The sequence below is a fragment of the Anser brachyrhynchus genome, assembly GCF_964034855.1.
Source record: "Anser brachyrhynchus genome assembly, chromosome: 3".
In the NCBI taxonomy this organism is placed as follows: domain Eukaryota; kingdom Metazoa; phylum Chordata; class Aves; order Anseriformes; family Anatidae; genus Anser; species Anser brachyrhynchus.
Window position 1 is genome coordinate 53,946,883 of NC_137696.1, and position 25,132 is coordinate 53,972,014.

Consider the following 25,132-nt stretch of genomic DNA (forward strand, 5'->3'; position numbering starts at 1 on the left):
GTCCTCACTGGGTCACACAAAGTGGGTAGATCAGCCCTTATCTAATACCAGGTTTCTGGCACATTGCTGGAAAAGCAAGTGTCAGCTTCTTTTCCCAGATTAGTGCTCCAGCAATTTCCCTCTTCCCTAAATTCTGGGGATCCACAGGACACAAAAAAACACTGTTGCTCTGAGAACACAGATAGTGCTAGAAGTAAAGGAAGTGCATAAGGGTCCCTTCTCTCCTTTTAAATCTGCCACTAACCTATCTTCTCTGCCACTACCATCTTCTCTGTCTCTGCTGAGAGTACTAGGAAGAGCTACTTGTGCTGGCAATGATTTCTAAGACAGACCTTTGCCCAGTGGAAAACTGGCAGAAACGACCAAATAATTTCATACGCATCTCTAAAATAATCAGAGTTTACCTCAGGGGTACTCAAATCAATTTTATTTTAGTTTCATGCATTCTCAGAATTATTCATGTGTATGTTATAATTAATTGATGTGGTGGTATTTTGGATTCTGCTTTTGTATATGTTTTTTTTTTGTCAGTTTTGTCATAAATTAAAATTTTTTGACTACAGTCAGTGCATATGATTTCCTATTCTATCTGGCAAGTGCTAAGTCTGTCTTTAAGAAATGGCAACTATCCAATTTTTTTATCATCTCTTTAAAAAAATCTATCACCTTATGCCACAGGCAGACAAATGATTGGGTTCTAAGACTATTTTTGACTTATGTAATCAAGCACTGATCTCTTGCTATATAGAGGGAAGAAGGAATGTATTTCATTTTTAATGTAATGTAAGTTTCATTGTATCATTCTCTGACTTAATAATGCACCAAAAATAGCCTTACCGATCAACCAGACTTGAGATAATCAGCTAACCTTTTAATAGAATCAGTGATGCCCTCTGTTAAATGACTTTGTCATCATTGCATTTCACCATTTGTCAATTTGTAAATTTTAAAAAATATATTTAATACATTTGAGAATGTTCAGAAATTGGAAACTGTGGTAGGTAACATAGATATGGCCCCCTTCAACAAAGAAAGGAAATGAATTGGTCTCTCAGGTGGTGCAAATCATCCAGTGGTCTCAATAAGCCAGTTTCTTAGCAAAAGTCAAGACTCACAATAACTAGACTGTAAATATTAATTTGCTCCACAAAACTGCATTCTTACTCCTCTGTTGACTTGCAAAGCCTCAAAAAATAAGGTAATGTTATGTGATTAGCTCACGTCAGATTTTACACAGTAATTTAATAACTTAATCTAGGTTGCAACTGAGCAGCCAAATGAAATTTTATTCAGATATGGTGGATATAAGTTTTCACAGAAGGGTGGGAAAGCACTGGACCACATTGCCCGGAGAGGCTGTGGAGCCTCCACCCCTACAGGTATTGACTGCACAAAGCTCTCAGCAGCCTCATCCAGCTCAGAAGCTGAATGGGGGTTTGGGCCAAAACCTATGAGGGTCCTTTTCAGGCTAGTATTTTACATGATTCTATGTATTTTTTCTCATGTTTTTATAATCTTTGAGGAGATGTTTGATTTTTTCTCTGACTTTAATGTCAACTCATAATTCAGTTTTGACTGCTCAGGGAGAACTCCCAGAACTACTATATTTAGTAGAACTACTATAATTACAAAATAGAAAATGTAATATTCAGTTACCTTTATTAAATCACTGCCTGGCTTGAAAATCTTTGATGTTTTAAATGGTCAGATCAATATAGGAATTATTTTTCTGGCAGATAATTTATTTTTACCCATCTGCAATAACTAGAGATAAAGCTCTGAAGCCCATAGCCAGTTTCCCTTTTTGTATATATAACTGATAGATAATTCGATGTTTTGAACATAAGATGCTTTTATTATAGCACCAGAAGCTGGTGGGAATTTCCCGGAACCATGATTAAGTAATACTAAACAATCTGCTGCAGTTCCTATTGTAGAATGAAAACAGAATGGATCTATTAGCAAGTAAGAAAATGCAAAAACTGAACAAATAACTTACTTTGAAATACTCCTTAGTGATTTTGTTTCAGTATTGTGATCAGAAGACTGTGATTCTGGCTTACCCTGTCATTTTTGAGACGTCATTTGGATTCACTGGCATTAGAACCTGGATGACAGTCCTGCAATATTCAGAGATAATCTGTTATGGTATCTTTCTGTGATAATAGGCATGGATTTTAGTTTCTTGATGTAAAAAAATACAGTTTTACTGAGCTAGAATGTCAAAAATTTGCACATCTACCCAGAGAAAGCAAAAGATGTGCTTCATTTCAGTTGTTCTGTTTTCTGGTTTATGAGTTTTTGGTTACTGGTGAGGGACATCTCCAAGATTCCTACAAAGCATAATAAAGTCCTAACTATGCATATATATATATGCATGTCTGTGTATATACACATAAGTACAGTGAAGCTGTGGGAAAAACTGTGAAACATCCTTTCTTGGATAGCTTTGAGATATTAGATAATGCGTTAATGTAGCCCTTGGTGTGTATGTGTCAGATAGTTTCTCTGTTGCTCATCTCTTCATTCGGTCTTAATTATGTGTCCATTCTAATGATAACATCATTTAAATCAGTTTAAAAAAAAAAAAGAAAAATGAAGCTTTTACCTAGACAGACCATTTCACTGTCCCTAGGACCTGCTGCCATCTGGATACTTCAAGGAAATTCCTATCACATGACCAGATATTTTTGCAATACAATTGCTGAAGCCTTTATTAATAATAATAGTAATAATAATAACAATAATCACAGAGTTTTCAGAATTATTCTTCCTATGGCATGTGGTATAGAACAGGAATTTAACCTTCTCTGGGTTATAGAAAGAGTCATAAGAATTAAATCTAGTGTTTGGGGATTGCTATGCACATACCTGTTTGTAAATAGTTAACCCAAGGGAACATGGGTTGAGTTTGGGGATCAAAGTTAGTTATTTGTCATCAGACAGAAAGAAACTTAAAGGTTATATAAACGGTCAAAAGTTTATGCAAACAGAAAGAGTCAGTGTTTGACTGATTCAATGTTCAGTTATTCAGGTTTTTAATGTTAATTTATTGCAAAACTGTTTGAGGGTTCCAAATGGCTTCCAGCTAAAGTTTCTAGAGTAAACTTGCCCATATATATACATTGAAGTGAAGGTAGGCCTAAAGGTAGCCTCATAAATCTAGTTCTAAACTACCTGTCAGCCCACAGAAGATCTGGAACTATTTTCAGATTCAAGTGTCAGTTCTTTTCACTTTTGTTAAGGCAGATCAGTGTAAAATGACAGTCTTTCTGCAGGTGTATGCTAATCTTGTGCTTGTACATCAGCTTTGGAATAACAAATGATGAGAAAAGCTGTTGCAAAACTGGATCTCCACAAATGTCTGGTTTGGATGTTGCTTAAAGACATTGAGATTGAAACGAGCCAGGTCACAACCTAAAAGAGAAGTTGCTTTATTGCAGCTAGAAGAGAGGAACTGGCTGATGAAACATATCCTGTGCATAGAAAAATGTTGAATATGAAATATGAATATGAAAATATGAAGAATGCCAAAGTTCCGGGGGGGGGGGAGGGGGGGGAAGAAAAAGAAAAAAAAAAGAAAATTAAAAAAATAGGTTGTTGTTTCAATTCAATCTATATTTTTAAAGTAAAAATGCTTCATGAAGCCTGTCTAAACAAATAAGTGACTAATAAAAGTGATTTATTTCATCTGCTAATAAACACAAAAGGTAATTGCACTAAGAAAAATTTGGGAATCTTATCGCCAACATGTTTGGACTTGGGGGAAGTTGGGGGGGGGGGGAGGGTTATTGATAGATTTTGCCATTTAACCTTTACTGGCTGTTTGAGAAGAGAAAAAAGTTGACATTATTCTCAACTCAGAGACAGTGAATGTACAAGCCCTGAGACTGCACGAGTCTGCACTGTGGACCAGGCTTGAAACAACTTTTTATGACATATTTTTTTTATACATTAATTTTAATGATGGGTTCTGCACAGAGTACATTTTGGAGGAATTGTGCACTAATCAGTGTTTGGAAAAATTAATGAGGGTTTGAAGTTCTGCTTTGCTATGGATGCCTGATATTCCTCACCCATTGCTTTGCTTTTTTTCCCCATAACTTCACTGAGGATATTCTATCGCTATAGACTGTGAGGCTTTTTTGGAAGTTTTCTTTCACGTTAGGTCTTGTTAACAGCATGACCCCGTCAACAGTTGCACTAATGCAGCTGTGCAGATGCTGTGACAAAGCCTTGGGAAAAGAAGATGCAGTGGGGAGCCAGGAATACCTGAAGTCAGTATTGCTGCTGAACCACTGCTTTGGGCAGAGAAGCTGTTGAGTTTCCTGCTTCATTCTCCAAGCTAGAGGACATACTGCCTGGCAGTGACTCTCCCTAAACTGCAGATGCAGAAGCTCCAAGGGAACTTGCAGACATCTAAGTCCATTTTGCTGTGCCTTGGCAGAGCCACCGCTTGCATGCCAGCTCTCATGTCACAGTCATCCGCTCTTTGCTTGGAAAGATGGTTGTTCAGATCCCCCAGAGAAATCTTAAAGGCTGCAGTGGATTTGTGGTTGCTCCCTCCTCCTGCCAGGAAAAAAGTGACAACCTCGAGATTTCAGGTCCAATTTTATGTAAAAGTTAATAATTTAAAAGAATTTAATGTTTTCAAGGATACCAATGCAAACATCAGGTAGATGTCAACATTAATACTCCCCTTGACTAGTATAACGACAGGGTTTCATTGCTAATTCTCTCTCTCCTTTTTCTTTTTTTTTCTTTTTTATTTATTTTTTTATGAAGTGACTACTAAGTTTTGAAAGCTAAGGGTACAAAAACATGTATAATGTGCACTTTCAACCAACTGTCCATTTTATCTTGTATTTTATCTTGAGTTTGAGCATAATATAACAAATTAATTAAATCTCATTCATGACATGGTGAACTTAAATGAAAAAATTGATTCTGTATATGCTAAATTCCAAAAGAAATGTGATGATACTGATTAATTATGCATGTGTCATGTCAGTTTATCTTCTAGAATGCAAGGAGGGGAAAGGGGTGAATTACAGAGGAACAGAAGCCAAAACTCAGAAGGGTGTGCCATGCCAGAAATGGGCTGACAGTATACCCCATAAACCTAAGTATGGTCTTTTCATATTTGTATTTTCATGTTTTTCTTTAATTTTGTTAAGCCATTTATATGTGTTGAGTAGTCTTATAAGCAATGCATTTGGTGTTCAAGTTTTTATAAAATAATTTCCTATGAATTGGAATGCAGACACCTGCAATTGGGGCTGAATGATCAAAGGGGACTTTTTCAGTCTTGGCAGTTGCGTTTAATTTTGTAGTCATTACATGAGCAAAATGATAGACAGGGAAGCTGTTGGTTCTGCTGAAATAAGAATATTTCATTAATCTCAGCAGGATGATTTTTTCTCCTGGCTGAAGGGATAAAATGAGACAGAGTACATCATTCTATCAGTGAATCCATAGACAATCAACAAGGCAGTATTTAATGTATTTAATGAAAAACAACCAGCCAGGTTTACTTAGCAACTGTCTACTGACATAGCATAGCATTCAGGTCAGAGAGAGCTCTCACATTTCAGCAAAGTGCTTCTCATAGTATCTCCTGGAAACATGTGCCAAAGAAGACTTTTCTCTGTGTTTTAAAAAGTACCTTGGCTGAGCAAAAACTACTGGAAACTGGATAGCTGGAGTGAATGCAAGTATTAAAGACTTTGCTGGCTTTAAAAACAACACATTTCCTGAATTATACAGCTATGGCACTGGTAACCCTTCAGTTAAGGCACTCAGTAGCTATTAGGAGACTTCTAATGAATGACGTCTTCATAATGGTCATCAGATACAGATTTCATTTCTAGAGTCCTCAAATAAACAATTGGGTTATTTCCCTTATTCTCTAATCCCATTGTAATTCTTTTTCAGTTATACACCTGAAAAACACCCTAATGCAGGCCTGGAAGAAAATTACTGCAGAAACCCTGATAATGATGAAAAGGGACCCTGGTGTTACACAACAGATCCTAATACCAGATTTGATTACTGTAACATCCCAGAGTGTGAAGGTCAGGATATGTATACAAATTTTTACCCCTTTTTGGAAGATGTGTTCAAGACTTTGAATTTATTCTGATACTTTTATTTTTAATTGAGGATTTGTTCCAAATTTGAGGTTAGTTCAACCTGGAAATTTCCATAAAGTTTTTCAACAGCAACCACAAAGATATCAAAAGACTCCCAAAACAGCTATACGAACAATTTTTACTTAGGCAAAAGAATGTTATAAAAATATATGCTTATATCTTAATCCTAGAATTGAACCAAATGATGGTTGCTAATGCAAAAGTCAATAAAACATGATAGGAGCAAGGCACAGATTTTCAATTATAACTCAGTAGTTTTAATTCATCTCTTTCAAGAACTATAGTCTGTATTGTATTTTTTAAATGGAATACTCTAAAAGTAATCAACTAATTTAAGTCAACTCACCTAGAAAAAGAAGCTTTTACTTTGCCAAATAAGGCTGACTTTCAGCCATGGGTTATGATTAGACTCTTGATTGTCAAGTGAGGTGAGTGTGAATGTTTATGGATTAGTTCACAGGAATTTTCTGTTTCTCTTGTGTTCGTTCTGCCTTGTTCCTACAGTGGAGTGCATGCACTGCAGTGGAGAAAACTATCATGGAGTAGTTGCAACAACAGCATCTGGACTTGAGTGCCAGCGCTGGGACTCCCAGCAACCTCACTCTCACGGATACCTCCCTGAAAAGTGAGTCAGACTCTGTGATGAGACATTTATTATCAAGGTGGCCTGAAGACCACTCTGCCCCAGACAGGCTAATTGTTACAGCTAGCCATTAATGACTTTTTTTTTTTCCTGTTCAGTTTTCCAGAGAAGGATCTGAAGATGAATTATTGCCGTAATCCTGATGGTGAACCCCGGCCCTGGTGTTTCACTACCAACCCAAATAAACGCTGGGAATTTTGTGACGTTCCTCGCTGCAGTGAGTCTGACTTACAGAGTTCTAGACACAAATACATCTAGACACCTTCTGTTCAGGGTGGTGCAAAGAGCTAGAACAAACAGAAGAGCCACCCCCACCCTACCCCCAAAAAAAGAGGAAACAATGAGAAACACTGACTTTTAACTCAAAAAACAGGAAAGTAAGAAAAAAAAATGAAATTACCTTGAAACGAGCCTCTGATAGCTCTTTTGAGGGTAGAGATTTCTGTCATAGGTATTCCTTTTGTGTTCCCTTTTTGATGATAGTTTCATTCTTTCTGAAAAACTTTTGTGTTTGTTGTTTTATTTGTTTGTTTGTTTGTTTTTCACTTCTGGTTCAATTTCCTTTTCCCCTGAAGGCCTGGCCTTGCCACCATACTTTTTGCTGGGACTTCTCACCAGACCTCATCCTTGTTGCCCCTAACTCTCACCAGTTAGAGTACACCTCTTTTATGTTTGCACCAACACCTGTATCTGATGTGCCTGCCAATTTCACCCCAGTTTTCTTCACAATATTACCATTTGCTCACTTTCCAGCTGTGTTCTGATTGGGCTGCTAACACTTTGTTGTGTTGTTTCCTGGCTGCTTGTAATATGTTAAAATTAAAGACAGAAAAGATAAGAAAATATTTTTAGGTATTTTCTGTACATTTTGGACTTCTCACACATTTTCGTCTTCAAACCTTACCTTTCAAAAAAGCTATAAATCTGACCTAGTAAAACTCTGTGTTTAACTCTGCAATAGCAACACCCCCACCAGAACCTGCACCAGGACGTCAGTGCCTATCAGGAAGAGGAGAAGACTATCGAGGCACAATATCTGTTACTGAATCAGGAAATACCTGTCAGCACTGGAGTGCTCAGTCTCCTCACAGACATGCTCGCACTCCTGAAAACTATCCCTGCAAGTAAGTGAAACCTCTCCTGTATTCGCTGCCCATGAGAAGTATCAAGGCGCAGAATGACTTCATTTTTCTTCAACTGTGTTGCAGAGTTTTCAAGCTACACCGGTGTCAATCATCTTTTCAGTTGTTTTTTTTCACAAATTTTCCTATTTTTATTCACTTCTTGGTTTTGAGTACTAGCACGTCCTCTTCTGACTTTAAAGCTCTGCTTAATTATCTTTTTCCCTCTTCAGTTCATCCTTTTACTGTATTGTTGCTTGAGCAAGACTATGTAAAATAAGAAAGTAATTATTATGATACTTGCTTATGGCTAGATACTTTCACTCTATGTTTCTGCTGCACTGTTCTTGGCCTCAAAGTACTACATGAAGTACAATCCTCAAATCATCTACCCATCCAGCAGGTGTCTGGTTTAGCACATCCAAAACATCAGTGCATTGCAATTATTCATCTAGTAAATGGCATCAGTAAATGACTATAGCAGTTACCCAGATGTAAATACAGCAGTAAACTGGGCAGCAAGATACATTCCCTCCTTGTTCATAACCTTTATCAAATTTCCATGAGAGGCTTTTCTCAGCCACGTTTTCTGTTTCAGGAATTTAGAGGAAAACTACTGTAGAAACCCTGATGGTGAGAAGATGCCATGGTGTTACACCACCAACAGAACTGCTCGGTGGGAATACTGCACCATTCCCTCCTGTGATGGAGTAGAGCAAGACACTGTTGGTAAGAACAATGGGAGACATCTGCAGTAGGGAAGTGAAGTGTTGTTGATTTTTTTTTGCAAAAAATCTTAGGTGGCCCTCTGCTGAGTTGTATTATTGCTGTAACTCTCAATAATGTTACCTAGTAGTTGGATTCCTGAGCCCGGTGTGGAGACTGGGCTGGTATGTTCAGTCTGGTGGAGAAGTGCAGAGAAAGTATTAAGCCACTTACTGACTCAACTTGGGAAAAATTACAGTAATAGACTTATTTGTCTTTTACTGGATGGTGGTTCCTTCCCCTTCTAAATTTTAAATGTTCCATGAAAAAGTTAATTAGCTTTACATGCAAGTTCATTACAAATTGAGTTCAAAGCAAAACCTAAGGTAATTTATAAGCACTGTACCTAGGCTTCATTAAAAGCAATCAAAAGGATATTCTCCTTACAGAAAGTAGGCTTATTTCATGTGCAAATGTGTGGTAGTCACAGACATTCCCCTAGTCTGGAGAAATCTTGATCCATGTGTGAATATTTTGATTGTTAGCTGAAATTAATATGCATGCGTGACAGTATAATTGATGTACAACTGCTTTAAATCTAGCATATCGTGAAATTTCACAAACATTTTGGAAGTCTTTTTTTTGATCTACAGTTTGAGAAAGATTTTGTTACAGGGAGCGTGCTGTGGCAGTCAGTGAAGTATTCTGGCTTGCTGTCTTCTGTTGGCTTTTTGTGTTCACATATAAATATCCAAGTATAAAGATTCAAGGGAAGCGTTTTTGTTATTCGCTACAGCTGTTGATGGGCCTGAGCAAGCTCAAATTACTGAGGAGTGCTATCGAGGCAATGGTGTGAGTTATCGTGGCACAACGTCTTTCACTGTCACAGGAAAGAAATGTCAAGCCTGGAACTCAATGTCACCACATCGTCACAATAAAACGTCAGACCGGTTCCCAAATGCGTATGTGTATTTCCCATTTCCATGTTTCCTTCATGAATGACCACTCATAAACACATTTTTGTTTTTAGCACCTTTACACAACAGTGATTTTATAGTTGACAAGGGAGCATTACTTCCTTTTTTTCTTTTTTTTTTTTTAATGTGCAAAGATTATCTTTTAGTATCATCTTGAAACAAAACACAGTTGTTACTATTATGCTTTAGACTGTTAACTAACTGTTTCTATAATGCTTTTAAATAAATTAAAAGTTTTCATAAACTTTCCCTTACACTGAAACAAACTATTTCTATACATTAGTTTATTCCTGAGTCTTTGCTTCCTAGTCTGCAGTTCATTAGAGCTTTGTGGAACGGATGAGTGACTTTCTTATTCCTAACACTTAGTATTTATTTATTCTGAAATTTAAAAAGATATGTCTTCCTAAAAGCTATTACTATATTTATAAAAGTAAAAAAGAATTAGAACTTTAATATACATATCTGCATTTTCTTATCTGGATTTGTAAACAGTATTAGTACTATATGCCTTCAATAGTGAATAAGTACTTGTCATAATTAAATTTTCTTTCATAATTAAATTTTAATTTCAAATTTTTTTTTTCTTGATTTCTTTATGCTGGAAATAAGATTTCTATTAGACATTGTACATGATAAAAGATACACTATCTCTGTTCCAGTCCTGCTTTCTAAAATATTCTTTCAAGTTCTTCTCAGACCTGTGGCATGGATGGGCATACGATATGCTTGCATTTGTAGGGACCTGAAGCAGAATTATTGCAGAAACCCAGATGCTGATAGCCGGCCGTGGTGCTACACCACTGACCCAGGTGTGAGATGGGAGTACTGCAACCTGAAGAGGTGTGATGACAATTTACAAATCACTCTACCGAAACCTCCTCAGACAACTCTGGAACCAGATCCTGGTGAGAATAGTTTCTGCTCCCCTCAGGAATAACAATAAAAAGCAAGTTGCTTTTTATGCAAAAGTCATAGAATTTAGTGAGAATGAAAGAGAATTCTAAATAATTACAGAATTTAATATAATACCTTATCCACTCTCATCACTTAATGAACTTTCTTGCAGAATTTTATAGGATAGTTTCTGTATTCAATTTTATATTAATATAGGATCTTTCATCTATGATATCAGGCAATACTGAAAACACGTGGAAACAAATGGCTGATAGTCTCTACACTCTGGTGGGAGGACTACTAGCAGTGACAATAAATATGGAGGTCATGGCATTTTGCTGGAAACTGTTCCAAGAATATCTTTTCCTGTGCCATGCATTCATATCTCCAGAGCTCCATTTCCCACCAGACGACAGCTGGCCTTTTGAATTCAGTTCAGATACAACTTTGTTGTATCCAGCTTTCATTTTTTATTCTGTCCTGTTTTTCAGGTTGAAAACTAATAATTTTGGCTGACTATGTATTACTGCCTTTTACATACTGTAAAACATGGTGATGAACTGGTATCAGTGCCTATAAGGAAAAGACTTCATGAGTGCATGGCCTTTGTGGTCCTGGCTTATGGAGTCAGAAGGGGTCAGCTGAATCTAAGCTTCTTTAATTTATAATTTTCATAATCATGAAGAAAGCTTTTCAAATGCAAGCAAATTAAAATGTGACTGCTAGAGACCATTGACACTACCTTGTCCTTCTTTCCATGTACACATATTAAGTAGGACGTATAAGTCCTAATAACATTTCCTCAAATTTATTTCTGCTACACCACCATCAAGAATGGATGTGGCCCAATAGCTCACAGCTGACAATCATAACAGTCATTTCCTTTTCCTTTTTCTTCACAGAATGCATTAATGGAAATGGTAAAGATTATCGTGGCACGATAGCGAAAACTGCAAGGGGCAGGACTTGTCAAGATTGGAGGTCTCAGAGACCACACAGCCATGACTATTTCACTCCCTTGACTCATCCAGAAGCAGGCCTGGAAAACAATGTAAGCAGCTGCTCATTTAATACTTGCTGTCATTGAGCTTTTCCTCTTTTTCATGGCCCCTGAGCAAGCATTTCATGCCAGGTCTTTGCAAATTGATTTGTTTTCCTCAGTTTAATCCAAGAACCCAATCACATTAATTTGTGTTGACATGAGCAGTCTGTTCTTCATTGGAACACACAGAGATCCCAGCAGCAACATCAAATGCTTTTGCAGCATAGTCAAAGGACTTCAGATCAGCATTTGCTTCTTGCCACTGCTGAGGACTATCTGGAGTTGGTTTGTGGGCAGTACCTCTGCCTCCTCTGCCAAAAAAAATACACCAGGGTCATAGGTTTCAGTAGCAAGAGTGACAGGTGAGATGTGGGGGGTTCATTGTTCAGTCCAAATTCCTTGAGATATATACATGATGGATTGCAGCCCTAAGCCTTTACTAGTTCCCTTCCCCTACAAAGCCCTCCAACTTCTGCTGCAGCCCGTCATGCAAGGATATACATGCTTCTGACCCGTTCTGTAACTCATTCTCCATCTCTGAACTTCATCTCTAGTCTTAACATGTGTACCCATTAAAAGATCTTATGTTTCCAGCTGTATGTTTCCAGCTTGTAACATCCCACATACAGTACTTGTCCAGTTGTGGCTAGCTGTGAATGCGATATAAAGAGTTTGCTTGATGCTGCCAGCTTGTTTTTGTTAATTTTTTTTTTTTAGTTTGGTTTGGTTTTTTGTTGTTTTGTTTTGTTTTGTTTTTCCAGGTACATGACTTCAGAGCTTGTTTTAGCCATTTCTCTGATAGCATCACATAGCCTGTATTGAATTGCAGCTCAGATTGGGGGAATGCTCTGTGAAAAGCTGCTCACCATAACCTTTTGGCTCTTGCATAGAGTAATTAGTAGGGACTCTTGTAGAAGGGAAGCAATTATCCTCTCCTTTTTTCTAAGGCATGGGTTATAATTCAGAGTATAGTTTCTTCTATAATTAGAAAAGTATCTGGTAGAATTTCTTAAACAGAGAGGAGACTGCAATGGGAAATCAGAGTCCAGGAGTTCAAACTGTTTTCTTTTCTTGTTGCTAACTTCTGTGAGCAATGTGGCAGTCTGTGTCTGTACCCCTTCTCCTCTCCTCTCTGCATTACTTACTGAACGCTAGCTCTGGGCAGGGCACAGAGGGTGAAGATGTTCTGGAAGACCAGGATTGTGTTAAGCCTGTAGGAGTGAGATGCTGCTGCAGGGCCAAGTGGTCTTGCTTGCTGTCTTTTAGGGTGGTCAATAAAGGCATGTGCAGATGGTGGGACATGATTTGAGATGACACTGCCTAAATTCACATGCTTCCATGTGAGAGCTTGCAACTGTATGACGTATCTGTGCTGAGTGGAGATTAGTCAGCACAGCCTGTGAACCCTACACAGTAATTCAGCTAACCCAGCACCCTACGTGTGGGTGAACACTACACCCCTGCCCCTGGGACTCATAGACATCACTAAGTTGTGCAAGATCACCTTACACAATACCTACTTACCCCACAATCATGAAAACAGAGTGGGTGTGAAAAGACCTCAGAGCTGACACTGCTGTTCCTGCTAACCACAGTGGAAGTAGGAGTAGACAATTTAGTGCTTTAGAAAACCTCTAGGTCAAGATCTCCTGCATTTCTTGAGAGGTCAGAAATCCAAGCTTGCTCTAGAGAAGCTTGCTGTCAGGAGACAGCTGAAGAGATTTTGTTTTTACTATCTTTTTTAAAACTCACAGAGAAAATAGAAAAATGAAACTTTTTTTTTTTTAATGAAATAGAAACCATTTATCAGTAAGGAATTGAAATGTATTTCCCAAATTTAACTTGGTTTTATTCTGAAACATGCATTGGTATTTTTTTTTTCTTCCACTTCTTGTTAATAGCTGGTATCTTCATTCTTTGTTACAGTATTGCAGAAATCCTGATGGAGATGTGAATGGACCTTGGTGCTACACAACAGACCCAAGAAAAGCCTGGGAGTACTGTGACATTCCCAAGTGCCGTAATTATTCCTTTAAAGACTAGTGTCTCTCTTTCTTATATGACCATCTTTTATGACCTCTGGAGAACATTCAGTGATTAATCTGAAAGACTATTCTAAGACAGTGAAAGAGCTTTAGATATATTAAGGCTGTGGGGAAGTAATGCTTGAAACCAGTGTCTGAATTCTTAAGAGTAGTGCTTGCTCCTCAAAATCCCCAAGCAGAGCACAAGATTTTCCTGGAACACACTGAAGCCCATGGAGGTTTTGCCAGGTACTTCAAAATATGGCTGTCCTGCAGAAATTGTCCCTGCTCCTGCTTGGTCACCTGGCACAACTGAGTCATAAGATGTGTGTGGCCACGCTGAACAAGGGATACTCTTATCTTAGCAAAATTTTTGCATCCCCTGCTCGTGTGACTCTGGTTCTGACCTGGATGTAAAACAGATTGTCCTTCTTCTGGCCCCCAATATTTAACCAAATTCCGTTGTCTTTTTTACTCTTAATAAAGCAGTTCAGAACTCTGAATGAGGTGGTGTAACAATGTAGATAGTCAGAATATTTTACTGCATTTTGATTTCAAGTCCTTTCATATCCATCACAACAAAAGCCAGGCCAGGAAGTAGTTCCCACTCAAAACAAGGGTGACTTTCTTGACGCTTTATCCTCTCAGCTGCAAGCAACAGAAAATATGCTTATATGTTTACGTACCTCTGATCAAAACCCCAAAATGGAACAAAGAATAAGATGTTCTATAATTTGCACATAGCGTAACTATAAAAGTACTGCTGCATTGAAAGTGTTTGGCTGGGACTCGTAGGGGAAAAAACGCATTTTCACATGATTATTGTCTTCATTTTGAGGATCCAATTTCTTTTTAAAATACTTTTTTTTTTGTTCACTTAAAAAGCAGAGGAAACATGCTTTTTCCTTCAGCTTCATTATTTAGTTCCTTTTGCCGACAAAAACAAATCTATATGCCATGTTGTTAAGAGTCAGTTTTCCATGACTAAGTAAAATCTGCCATTTTTGAATAGTTCAGAGACATCTGAAGCCTGACATAAGAGTGGACAGAATTTTTTTCCACAGAGACAGGGATTGAATTTCATGTGCTGTACCACTAAGTTTAGTTTCAATACAGCTGGCTCTGCAGCTTTTTCATTGCTGCCATTTGTAAGAATACATTTAAAGATGTTGGGAGAATTTATTTCTTCTTTCTGTTTTCTTCTTCCCTCCACTCCTTTTCTTCTACCTCATTGGAGTTTTAATCTTGTATTTTGCTGAAAACCAAGAAGTGTATGAGAAAAAAAAATACCAGACTTTTTTAAGTGTTGCAGGTGAAGGTAACCTAACAAAACATAGATGGTATGTAGTATATAACTGCCTGCAGATCAAAACCTGAAGAGATAAGTATAAGAGGTTCAACTTTTAGTTTTCTGAGTGCAGAGTGAATACATATAGCAAATACTCTAAAGTTCCTCATAGGGAATTCTTTTTTTTTTTTTATTTTTCTTATTCTGTAGCTCCTGCTCAGTATGAGTGTGGGAAATCCAAGTTCAGACAAAAGTTGTGTGCTCAAAGGATTGTTGCTGGTTGTATTTCACATCCACACTCCTGGCCCTGGCAAATCAGTCTCCGGACAAGGTATAGCCATTCCCCATTACACTAGACTTTACAATCAAGGAACTTTTGCATCTCACGGGATGTTATTGTACATGGTTGCAACACTCTAAGGGAAAACTTAATTTGCATTTAAAAATTGTAGAAGGCTTAAATGCCTCTAAACTAAAAATTGAAAATAAACTTTATTAGGCTATTCATTTCTTCTAAATTAGATTGTTTGATAATCTTTTAGAAGGTAATTTAGATATCCAAGAATACTATTTTTTGTGACAAATACCTATAGAATAGACACAATTGCTAATTTGAAAAATGCTGTTATTTCACTAAAAGGAAGAAAGAAGTTAAATCTGTTACTATATCCTGCTGTAGAGTCAGTATCCTACAAGGTGAGGAAACAGTTTGAATTATGGCTACTACAGATCTTGCTTAGGAATCAAGGCCAGTTCCAAAGCTTTCTGACTGGGATCAGAGCTGGATAAAAGCCATGGTCTCTAAAAAAGTATACATCTGTGTGCATAAGGCTTTCCAGTAATAAAAACACTGGTCAATAATAATAATTAAAAAAAAAGCTATTTTCATAAAAATGTCTACACAGCACTACTGTCCTTGTAAGAAATATTGTTCAAGGAAAGTAAAATGTTTGATTGTCAATAAAAACGCAGAATAAGGTCTTTAGTTTGTAACGGCTGTGCTAGAAGGATTAACTGATGAACTGAAGTGATGTACAATTGACTTGCCCACCTTAAACCTATCCCTTTTTCATGCTTTTCTGCTCTATTACAGTTATGGCCTGCATTTCTGTGGGGGAACTCTGATAGACCCACAGTGGGTTCTTACTGCTGCTCACTGCCTAGAAAAGTAAGTATCCATTGTAGTCTGCATCAGAATTCAGTAATATGAGATAGAAAATAAGAGGAGAAACAAAATGGGCCCAATAACCAATCTGAGCTGTCTCTCTGCTCAGCTTGCACATACAAGAATTGAGCCAAGGCTATTCGTCATTCATTAAAGCAGAGTTTTGAATGAAAATCAAGGAGTGAGGAGTGATAAATTTCTCCAGCAATCTTTGATTTTGTGGGCCATAATAAGGGATTACAAAACTAAGCTTATGCTTTACTTTTCTTCTTTTGATAGAAGAAGGTGCCCAACAATGTCATAAGAGTTCTACATCCTGGGTGTGCATTCATCAGCTCACTGTGTGCAATCATTTCCAATAGGTCATCACGGCCATCTGCGTATAAAGTATATCTTGGATTACACAGAGAAAGAGCATTAGAGCCATCGGTGCAGAAAATAGATGTTGAGAAATTGTTCAAGGAGCCACACAGAGTGGACATTGCTCTACTGAAATTGAAGAGGTATCATTTCACCTGAAGTGTTCCTTCATTCTGACAGGACAGTTTTGGTGTGCCTCTATTTTGACTAAACAGTGGTTGGTTGGGGTGTCGTTGAAATGTATATTTCTTTACATGTTGTGGCCCTCTTTTTCTTCCCTTTCTGCAGAAACTCCAGTGGAAACCAAGGCAATTCAGTTGCAGGGCTTCAGAAAGGGAAGGGGCTGCTTTGGGAGGGGAGGATGGCTAGGGATGGTGACACAGGCTGGCAATGCGCTTGGTGCCAGCTGTTGTGAGGCAAGGTGGAGGCAGCAGAGTAGAAGGAGGTTGTGCCTAGAAGAGCTTTCACTGCTGGTCTCTCCCTACACACTTCTACTTTGGTAAGGCAATGAGGATTGAAAGCTGCAATGTTAATATGTGTGAACCCATACTTTTTCCATGATAGAGTGAGGGGATTTCTTCCAGTAGTTGTCCTCTGTGCAGGCAAGTAGTATGAACTTTTAATACAATACCCTTGGTTGGCCCTGCTTGCATATGTTTCCATTGGCATGAAACTCTCTCTAACGTGCTGTGCAATCAAGAGGAATACACCTATACAGCTACAAGATGATATGAACATGTTGTGCTTCTGCTTTTATTTACGTGGGTGTAATGCAAATCCAAAGCATAGCACAATTAGTGTGGCTTCTTAATGGAGCCTAGCTAAGAAGCTGCACCCAAAGGTAAGTCAGATGGACTCGAACTCTGCTTTATGATAACAGTGTCCAGTTTGAAAGTGACTTACAAATAGTCAGATTGGATGCAGGCAGAGTTAGCTAGGCTTTGTTATCTATTCATTAGCCTACATAGACACATTCTCTTGGATTTATTTATTTATTTATTTATTTTAATGTCTAAAGTTAACTGTTCTCCATTTCAAATCTTTTCCTTTTGTGTATCATGTTCTGTGGGATTATAGTCTAAGATAAAGGTGGTTTTGCACTTCAGAAAAAAAGAAAAAAGAAAAAAAAAAAGAACACTTATCTGAAGCTTAGGATTTCAAGGGAAAAAAAGGCTGACTGTATAAAATCTCTTTAGACAACTGAAGGTGCTATGAAGTATAAATGCTGTAATGGTTACTCCTGAATGAGTGTTTTGTTTGTTTCTTTCAGCCCAGCAATCATCAATAATCATGTAATCCCAATTTGCTTGCCTAAAGAAAATTCTGTGTTAGGAGGAAGAGAGGAGTGCTATGTGACAGGTTGGGGAGATACAAAAGGTGAGAGAGAATTAACACACCTGAAAGCTCCATTTTTGGTATATACTCGTGTCCAAAATACATTCACTGTGTACCAAAAACACTCAAAAAAAGCTTGTAGGTGTCCATATTTTCCAACCTAGATGATTCTATAATTCTGTGATGCTTCATCACAATTCATCAGCTACTGCTTTTCTTTCCAGTGTCTCCTGATTTAGATTCTCCTAAATCACTCAGAGTGATGTAAATTGAAACTCCCTAAACCAGTACTAAAAGAGAAGAATCAGACCTAAGGGCATATTTACTCTTATTTCTCAGTTCACTGTGCTTTTCCCCAAAGTGGTCTTTTACGCAGTCAGAAGGAAAGTTTTTCTAGACTTAGGCTATTTCTTAATCACATGAAGTGAGTTTGCTCATTCTCTCCAGTGATTTTTCTCCCAACCAGCCTTGTTCAGGTCTCACTCACATATAAACATGCTCACATTTTCACACCTCCTACTTTGTCTTGTCTGAGAAGAGCATCTTATCTTCTCTGACTCCTTGCTTCTGCCCATCATGCCATTTTCAACTGCCTACTTCCTACCTGCATTCTTCCACAGAGAGAAATTCTCAGATACTGACAAATAAAATGGCTTGGGAATGACTCTCCCAGATATTGTGGATACTGAATCCGTATGGATTTACTGTTGGAGCAGTAAGGGCAAGCAGTGCAATGTGGATTTTGGTGGGTGGTAGAGGATTATAAGTGCCATGATGCTGATAACACTTACTGACTTTGGAATCACTCTATGTTATGCAGGGAAAGTACGTGCATAGTGCATAAACACTACACTTATTTTACTGCTTATTCCTATCACAATGTTGTTTTGCAGAGATGCTCATTTACCTTTGTCATTCATTGTGCTGTTTTTTTATTATTATTTTAATATATATTATTTGCAAAGGAACTGGTGGTGATGGCTACTTAAAAGAAACTGGTTTCCCTGTAATTGAGAATAAAATATGCAACCGCCCTGAATTTTTGAATGGGAAAGTCAAAAATCATGAACTCTGTGCTGGGAATATTCATGGAGGCACAGATAGCTGCCAGGTAAGAAATTCTGTATTGGTTTATATTGTAAACGATTTCAGATCAAATAGTGCATTGCCTTCTGTGCTTTAGAGGCTTAAAATTAGCCTCAGGATGTTACCACATCACCTGGTTTAAGAGCTGAAAAATGCACGTGGATTCTATTCTTTCCTTGCTCCTTCATCTGCTGCTAGGAAGTGGGGCAGGTAATTTTTCAGATACTTCTGAACTACAAAGCACATGGAAATACATGGCAGCCTAAGCCAGGTGTATGGAAACCAGCCTAGAATGACTAATGGTCTGATGCTTTTTCCAGACCACTTTGTTTGTCTCAGTTAGACTAGCTCCAATACTAAAGCTAGCTCAGTTAACAATCTGAGTCATCCCAGTTAGCAGTAAAGAATCGGTAGAGAGGAGTCTGCCATTTAAGCATACCAAAGGCCAAAGGAACAACTAGTTAGCAAGCGTCAATGCCTGTACAAGTCACTCCATGCGAAGCAATCTTCATGCTGAACTTTCCTTTTGCTGAAAAGGAAGAATACGGTTGCAATAGCTCACAATATCTCAAAAGCACAGCATGACGTCTTCTCTGGAATTCTATGTTTTGAAATTTAGTTCTTCGGTTTATTTAAATTCATGAAAAGGCTTAGAAATGCTTAACATACTGAGTCAAAATGAACACTTCTCCTCCCTGAAAAGCTAGAGACGACTCTGGAAAGAAGTCCAAAACCAGCAGATTGCCTGCCTCAGTAGCCAAGTCGACACCACTGCCAACACAGCACAGCTACCCTATACACAAGTAGAGTGATGGTCAAGCAAGCCATTGAGGGATGTGCATTCATGTCTTAATAAATATGTCTTGAATGCATGCACTCACTTGGTCTTTGACCATGAGGCCGTAAACACCTCAGAGAAGAGAGTGAGGAAGGAAGCACAGATTAACAGTTACTAAGGGCAATAAGATTCCTTCTCAACAAATCCCCTTATTTCAAAAATAAATGTTGACATTTATTTGACAAGAAGAGTTGACAAGAAGAGATAACTTTACAGCATGTGTTAGAAAGCTCCTTTCTGGTTAAAGCTCCAGTGCCTTCTTATAACATGTGAAGACCTCTCATGCAAGAGATATTTCTATTTCTGTGCCTCCTGTGAGAGTGCCACTCTTTGCATACTGGTCTTTCATCCTGTTCTTTCTCACTCTGTTTAGGGGGACAGTGGAGGACCTCTAGTCTGTCTGGACCAAGATAAATTTGTCCAACATGGAGTTACTTCTTGGGGCCTTGGCTGTGCCCAACCCATGAAACCTGGAGTTTATGTTCGAGTTTCTAATTATATTCCTTGGATTAGGAGCGTAATGGAAAACAACTGATACTGGGTATGGACTGCCCTCTCCTGGCAAGCAGTGTGCACATTAGAAATACAAGATTCCAAGTGCAATATTAAAGCTACAATCATTCCTTAAAAAAGTAAAATAAATATGATCATCCATTTAAAATTGCTATAAGTTAATGTTTATTGCCAAGAAACCCAACCGATGGTGTGTTACCCTCCTTCTATATATTCTGTGGTTTGCTATGTCTGACAATAGACCTACCCACCTTTGAAATACTTGTCAAAAAAACAACATCAACTGGAACTGGACACCTGCATTTCAATCTTATATGAGACTCTACAATGACTTTTTCTTCTAAGGTTGAATTTCCAAAGATGTCGTGTCTCAAGCAAGGGAAAAAAGGAGAATACTTCTCATTTTCTATGAGTTGTTTCATCCTTTTACCAATTCAGTGACACAAAGCAAAGAAGAAACTCACTGTACTTGTCTTTTATGCCTGTGAAGTTTTATTAGATATTTCTGATAGCATTAAATACATAGAATGGAAGAAAAAGAAGCAAACACATTTGGTTTGTATTTTCAGATTTTTTATTGACATATAAATATGTGTCAGCAGAAGTACAAATGTACCATCAGAGATATAAAACAGTGAATAAAAAAAACCCTGACCACAAAGTTAGTCCATAGTGAAGACAGAGAAATAGCTGATGTCAATCATTACAGCAAGTAATGACAATGCATGTAACATATTATAAACTTTCATTGTCCACAGTACCAGTTTTGTTTCACTATATAACTTTGTCTTACTGTATAATCGTTACTTGTATTTTTTTTTTCTCTAAAAGAAAAGGAAGTACACAGGCTTGTGGTTACAGGAAATGAAATCTGTGCCCATACACCAACATCTCTTAAAATACAGCTACTTCTATGTGGTATTATAATGGCAAATTTCTTCATGATGTTTGAAGGAAAAGACCAGAAAAGACCCCCAAAATTCAGTGTTGATCTGCTGAATATACATGTGCAATTACACACACTAGAGGAAAAAGCCCTCCTGGTCTCTCTGCCAAGCAATGACAAATTTCTGAACCATGCAGCATTTCAGAAGTTACCTCTCCTGTTACCTCTACCTGTTTCATTTTACATTTATTATTTTTTCTTTGTTCTTCATCTATTGTCTGTTTTCTGTTGTCTAAAAAGAGATTTTTCTCCCAAAACACGCCATAAAAAGAACTGATTTCAGTTGTCCAATAAGTTGCTGCTGTTTGTGAATCATGTTGCCCCCCTAGAAATGCATTCACATTTTCCATGTCTTCCCCCAAGAACAAGTGCCCATGGAGGAGATGGGTTGCATTCTAGCAGTTTTGTTTTGTTGTTTTTTTTTCCCTGTAGACTGTAATGGGAGATTATAGTCTGGCTAGAAATGTCCAGGCATGCCTGAGAGGCTACACACAACCCACCTAAATGATAACTCTTTAAAGCATGTAAATTGTGATGTTTTCCTTCTATGAGAGTGTCAATGGCAATATATATCACCACTTATCACTAATTGTACTTATTACTAACCATTTGTAGAAACTAGTAGAAGTTACTAGTTGAATGAAGTTCATTACTAGATGAAGGCAAATTTGGGGACAGGGACACATTTGGACCAAAAAGCATATTCGCCTGTTTGTTGGTCTAAGTAAACATTTTGCAGACAGGAAGAAGTTAGCTCCTGGTTTCCTGTGGTTATGTTGAACTTGTGTCTTTGGCATTGGTAAGGCGATCTGTTGGTGGCTATGCAGATCACATCATTCATTGAGCCTCTAGAATGAGGTGTCTAGCACATGCAAGACAACTAAAACGAGCAACGTTTGCCACTCACCCATGGCTGTGTAACCCCATCATCACCTGGTCGTGCTAACAGGTTACTACCCTTTTCACAACCTTCAAGGGGCAGCCCAAATTCACACAGACACAGAAGGATTCTCCATCTTACAAAATCTACCTGTTATGGGTAAGAGTTAGCACAGGAGCCATTACTGAATATAAACTTGTCCTGAATTTAGACCTCCTGTTGCCATTCATTGTTATTGTATTAAAGTCAGAACACATACACAGCCTTTTTTCTGATGTTCTCTACATAATGAATTTTTATAAAATATATAAACTTAATCTTCTGACACTGCTCCTAGTTAGTTTACATACAGGAATATTTTACCTGTATCCTCTTCCAAGCAACATATGGTGCTATGCAAAACAAAGCACAATCCAAAAGGCTGAAAACAAGCCTTCACCCCCTCTCACTTCTCAAGCACCTTTCAGTCATCTACAAACAGCAACAGCTAGCAAATAATATTGACATTACTTTGTCAATGAATGATAACTTTGAATGATCTTCACTGCCCTTCCCAGACTGCTGCAGTGTCTAAGAAACTGTTTAAAAAAAAATAAAATTCATGAAGGAGAAGCATTAAAGGGAAGAGGAAGGCTTAGCTCATCCAGCATCACATCTGTGCACCTCCCCATGCCTCCCGAGGGCCAGTGGGGTCTGGTTGGCTGCCAAGAAGATAGGGCTGAGCTCTGTGCTCCCACCCCACACTGAGACACAGCGGTGGGTTTGCCCAGGGTTTGCACCAGGGCAGTGCAAGCCCATGGCTTCCAGTTCAGGGCTGGTCTCTGCCAGCCAGCCCTGGGGAGCTTACAACTGTCAGAGGATGATCACATTGGTGTAGGAGGAGTTTCCGCCCCCACAGCAGTAACTCCAGTTTCAGGTCATATGCTAATCACCAATTTGCCAGATGTTATGACACATGCATTTAGGTTCATACCTTCCGATCACTACTGACTTTTGCTGAGCATGCTATTGACCTCCAACTATGCCTTAGAGGAAATTAAGAATAGCCTTGACAGACAGACCTTCATCGCTAACTGTTCAAAGCATGCAAGCTTTAATTTGAGATTACTAATATAGATCCTGTTTTCCTCCAGCATGGTTGATGGTATGGGCAGTTGCTGGGAAAAGGCAGGGAGAGCCAGGAACTGTTGAAATACCTGCTATACTCCTCACCATAGGAAATCCCCGTGCACAGCAGTCTTCTTGTGCTCTTAAGATGATTAGACTGCAGCAGTAGTCATTCAGCTGCACTGACCTTAACGTTAGCATCACTCATTTGTGTTATAAAGCCTTAAAACCCATTCCCATATTTTCTTATGCCAAATATTTTGTTCTGAGCTAATAAAGCCCTCTACAACAGCTCAATGTCTTTCTTTTGTGGTTTAATTCTCCATTGTTAACAGTACATCATTTGGATGCCACTCTCAAGTCCGTAAGGAGTGTATTGACTGTCTGGCTCTGGCCAGGCCCCAACACTTGGTGGAGAAGCTCACAGGGACCAAAACAAAGGCAGGGTGTGCCAGCTGTCTGCTTGCAGAGCCACAGATCCAAACACTTTAGCTACAGGTCAGCTTCAAAAAACTGGGTCCAGTTAACACTTCCCTCCATAACCAAACCTTGTCTTGTCCCTGCTCATTTTCCCAAGACAGCTAAACATCTCTGTCAGCATCTCAGATAACTTATACCCAAGGCAGAAAGATGGCCAATGATGTGGAGAAGAGCAACTCTGCGAGTCAGCTTGGCCCTTGTCAGAGTGAGGTGATTTGGTTTTCAGGAATGGGCAGTGTGTGTAGTTTAGAACAGAAAAAAAATCAGCATGTCTGGCACACAAACCCCAGCAGGGCCTGGGAGGAAGCAGTGATGGGCAGCTGGATGATCTGACCTGCAGAGCTAATGCCCTGTGACAGCTACATAACAGGAGAGGAGGAAGAGGAGTGCTGCCACATCTAAGAAAGACCTTCAATAGGCAGGGCTTTTGTCACAGAGTGTCACTGGGAGAGAGGAGCAGACAGGGGTGAGGATCTCCTGGTCCCATCCCTCCTGACCTGAGACTCTCTTCCCCAAAGTCATCCACATCTTACCATTCCCAGCTGTCCTCACCCAAGGGTATATGCTAACAATAGAAATAAACAAATGGCTCAAATATACAAAGAAATAAATAAGAGCTCACTGAGCTAGATAGTGCATCTTTTTAAGCAGATCTGTTCTACCTAAACCAAAGAATATTCCCTTTCTGGAAACAGCACTTAGAAAAAAACAAATTTATTCCATATTTACAGAAAAATACACTGCTTGTTCTGAATGTCATTACACGTAGAAGAAGAACACGTATTTTTATCCACACTCTGCAGCAAACTTCAAAGTGGCGGCAAGTGGAGAATAAATTCCCAGTGGGAACGTGATTCTTTCTTCAGTGCCATCCTTCAAAGATCATATACAAGAGTTGGTGTCCCGATGTTTCCTTTTCTTGCCACATTTACCATAAGGACTGAAGAAACAGAAGAGGAGGGGCGTAAAGGTGGAAGAAAAGGGAAAACAGAGTTGTAGTCCAAGTTACAGTACTGGTGCATTTATTATCAGCATAGAAAGTTTCCTTTTTCTTTTGTTTGTGTATCAAAGTGGGAAAAAGTTGCTGATGCAGGATCCAAAAACACTCTGTGAAACACTAATCTATGCCACTACCTCCTCAAGAAAAATACTGCCAAGCAAGCCAGTGTGTTCCCTGAACGCCTGCAGTGCAGTGCAGAATCTGGCTTGCTGTTTGCTAGGAGTGGGGAAAGTACGTTTGTATCTCTTCAGCTACAAAATTCATCTCATAGGTGACTTTTCAATGGCTTCACAAACTGTGGAAAAGCTCCCATTATCAAAGGCCCTTCTTCACATGATGCTTTGACTGAGGTAAGGGCTGCTTTTCTTGACCAGAGAGCTGCAGGTTTTGTGCAGACACAACTTTGTGCCCTTATGAGAAATTTTTCTGTATTTACAGAACCTGTCCCCATGGTTTTTGTTTTGTTTTTTTAACAACCTGACTTAGTGGTACTAAAAAGTTCTATTGAGGAAAATATCACATGCTCATTATATCATCCTGATTAGGGAATTTACTTTGACGCTCAAAACACAT

General features: G+C 38.5%; 2 protein-coding genes across 2 annotated transcripts in view; one reads left to right on the plus strand and one right to left on the minus strand.

Annotated features, from left to right (window-relative positions):
* LOC308192934 (apolipoprotein(a)-like) overlaps window positions 1-20,294 on the plus strand; it is a 66,286-nt gene extending 45,992 nt beyond the window's left edge. The window contains exons 24-39 of the mRNA XM_080587007.1: window positions 5,012-5,126; window positions 5,935-6,074; window positions 6,657-6,777; window positions 6,894-7,012; window positions 7,757-7,919; window positions 8,515-8,645; window positions 9,418-9,583; window positions 10,340-10,506; window positions 11,398-11,546; window positions 13,464-13,557; window positions 15,060-15,180; window positions 15,943-16,017; window positions 16,377-16,517; window positions 17,645-17,751; window positions 18,675-18,820; window positions 20,007-20,294. Of these exons, the coding sequence (XP_080443133.1) occupies window positions 5,012-5,126; window positions 5,935-6,074; window positions 6,657-6,777; window positions 6,894-7,012; window positions 7,757-7,919; window positions 8,515-8,645; window positions 9,418-9,583; window positions 10,340-10,506; window positions 11,398-11,546; window positions 13,464-13,557; window positions 15,060-15,180; window positions 15,943-16,017; window positions 16,377-16,517; window positions 17,645-17,751; window positions 18,675-18,820; window positions 20,007-20,168 (2,117 nt within the window). The 3' untranslated portion in view covers window positions 20,169-20,294. The remainder of the gene's footprint in view (window positions 1-5,011; window positions 5,127-5,934; window positions 6,075-6,656; window positions 6,778-6,893; window positions 7,013-7,756; window positions 7,920-8,514; window positions 8,646-9,417; window positions 9,584-10,339; window positions 10,507-11,397; window positions 11,547-13,463; window positions 13,558-15,059; window positions 15,181-15,942; window positions 16,018-16,376; window positions 16,518-17,644; window positions 17,752-18,674; window positions 18,821-20,006) is intronic.
* Window positions 20,295-20,705: 411 nt separating this feature from the next.
* SLC22A3 (solute carrier family 22 member 3) overlaps window positions 20,706-25,132 on the minus strand; it is a 31,011-nt gene continuing 26,584 nt past the window's right edge. The window contains exon 11 of the mRNA XM_080586210.1: window positions 20,706-24,499. Within this exon, the coding sequence (XP_080442336.1) occupies window positions 24,442-24,499 (58 nt within the window). The 3' untranslated portion in view covers window positions 20,706-24,441. The remainder of the gene's footprint in view (window positions 24,500-25,132) is intronic.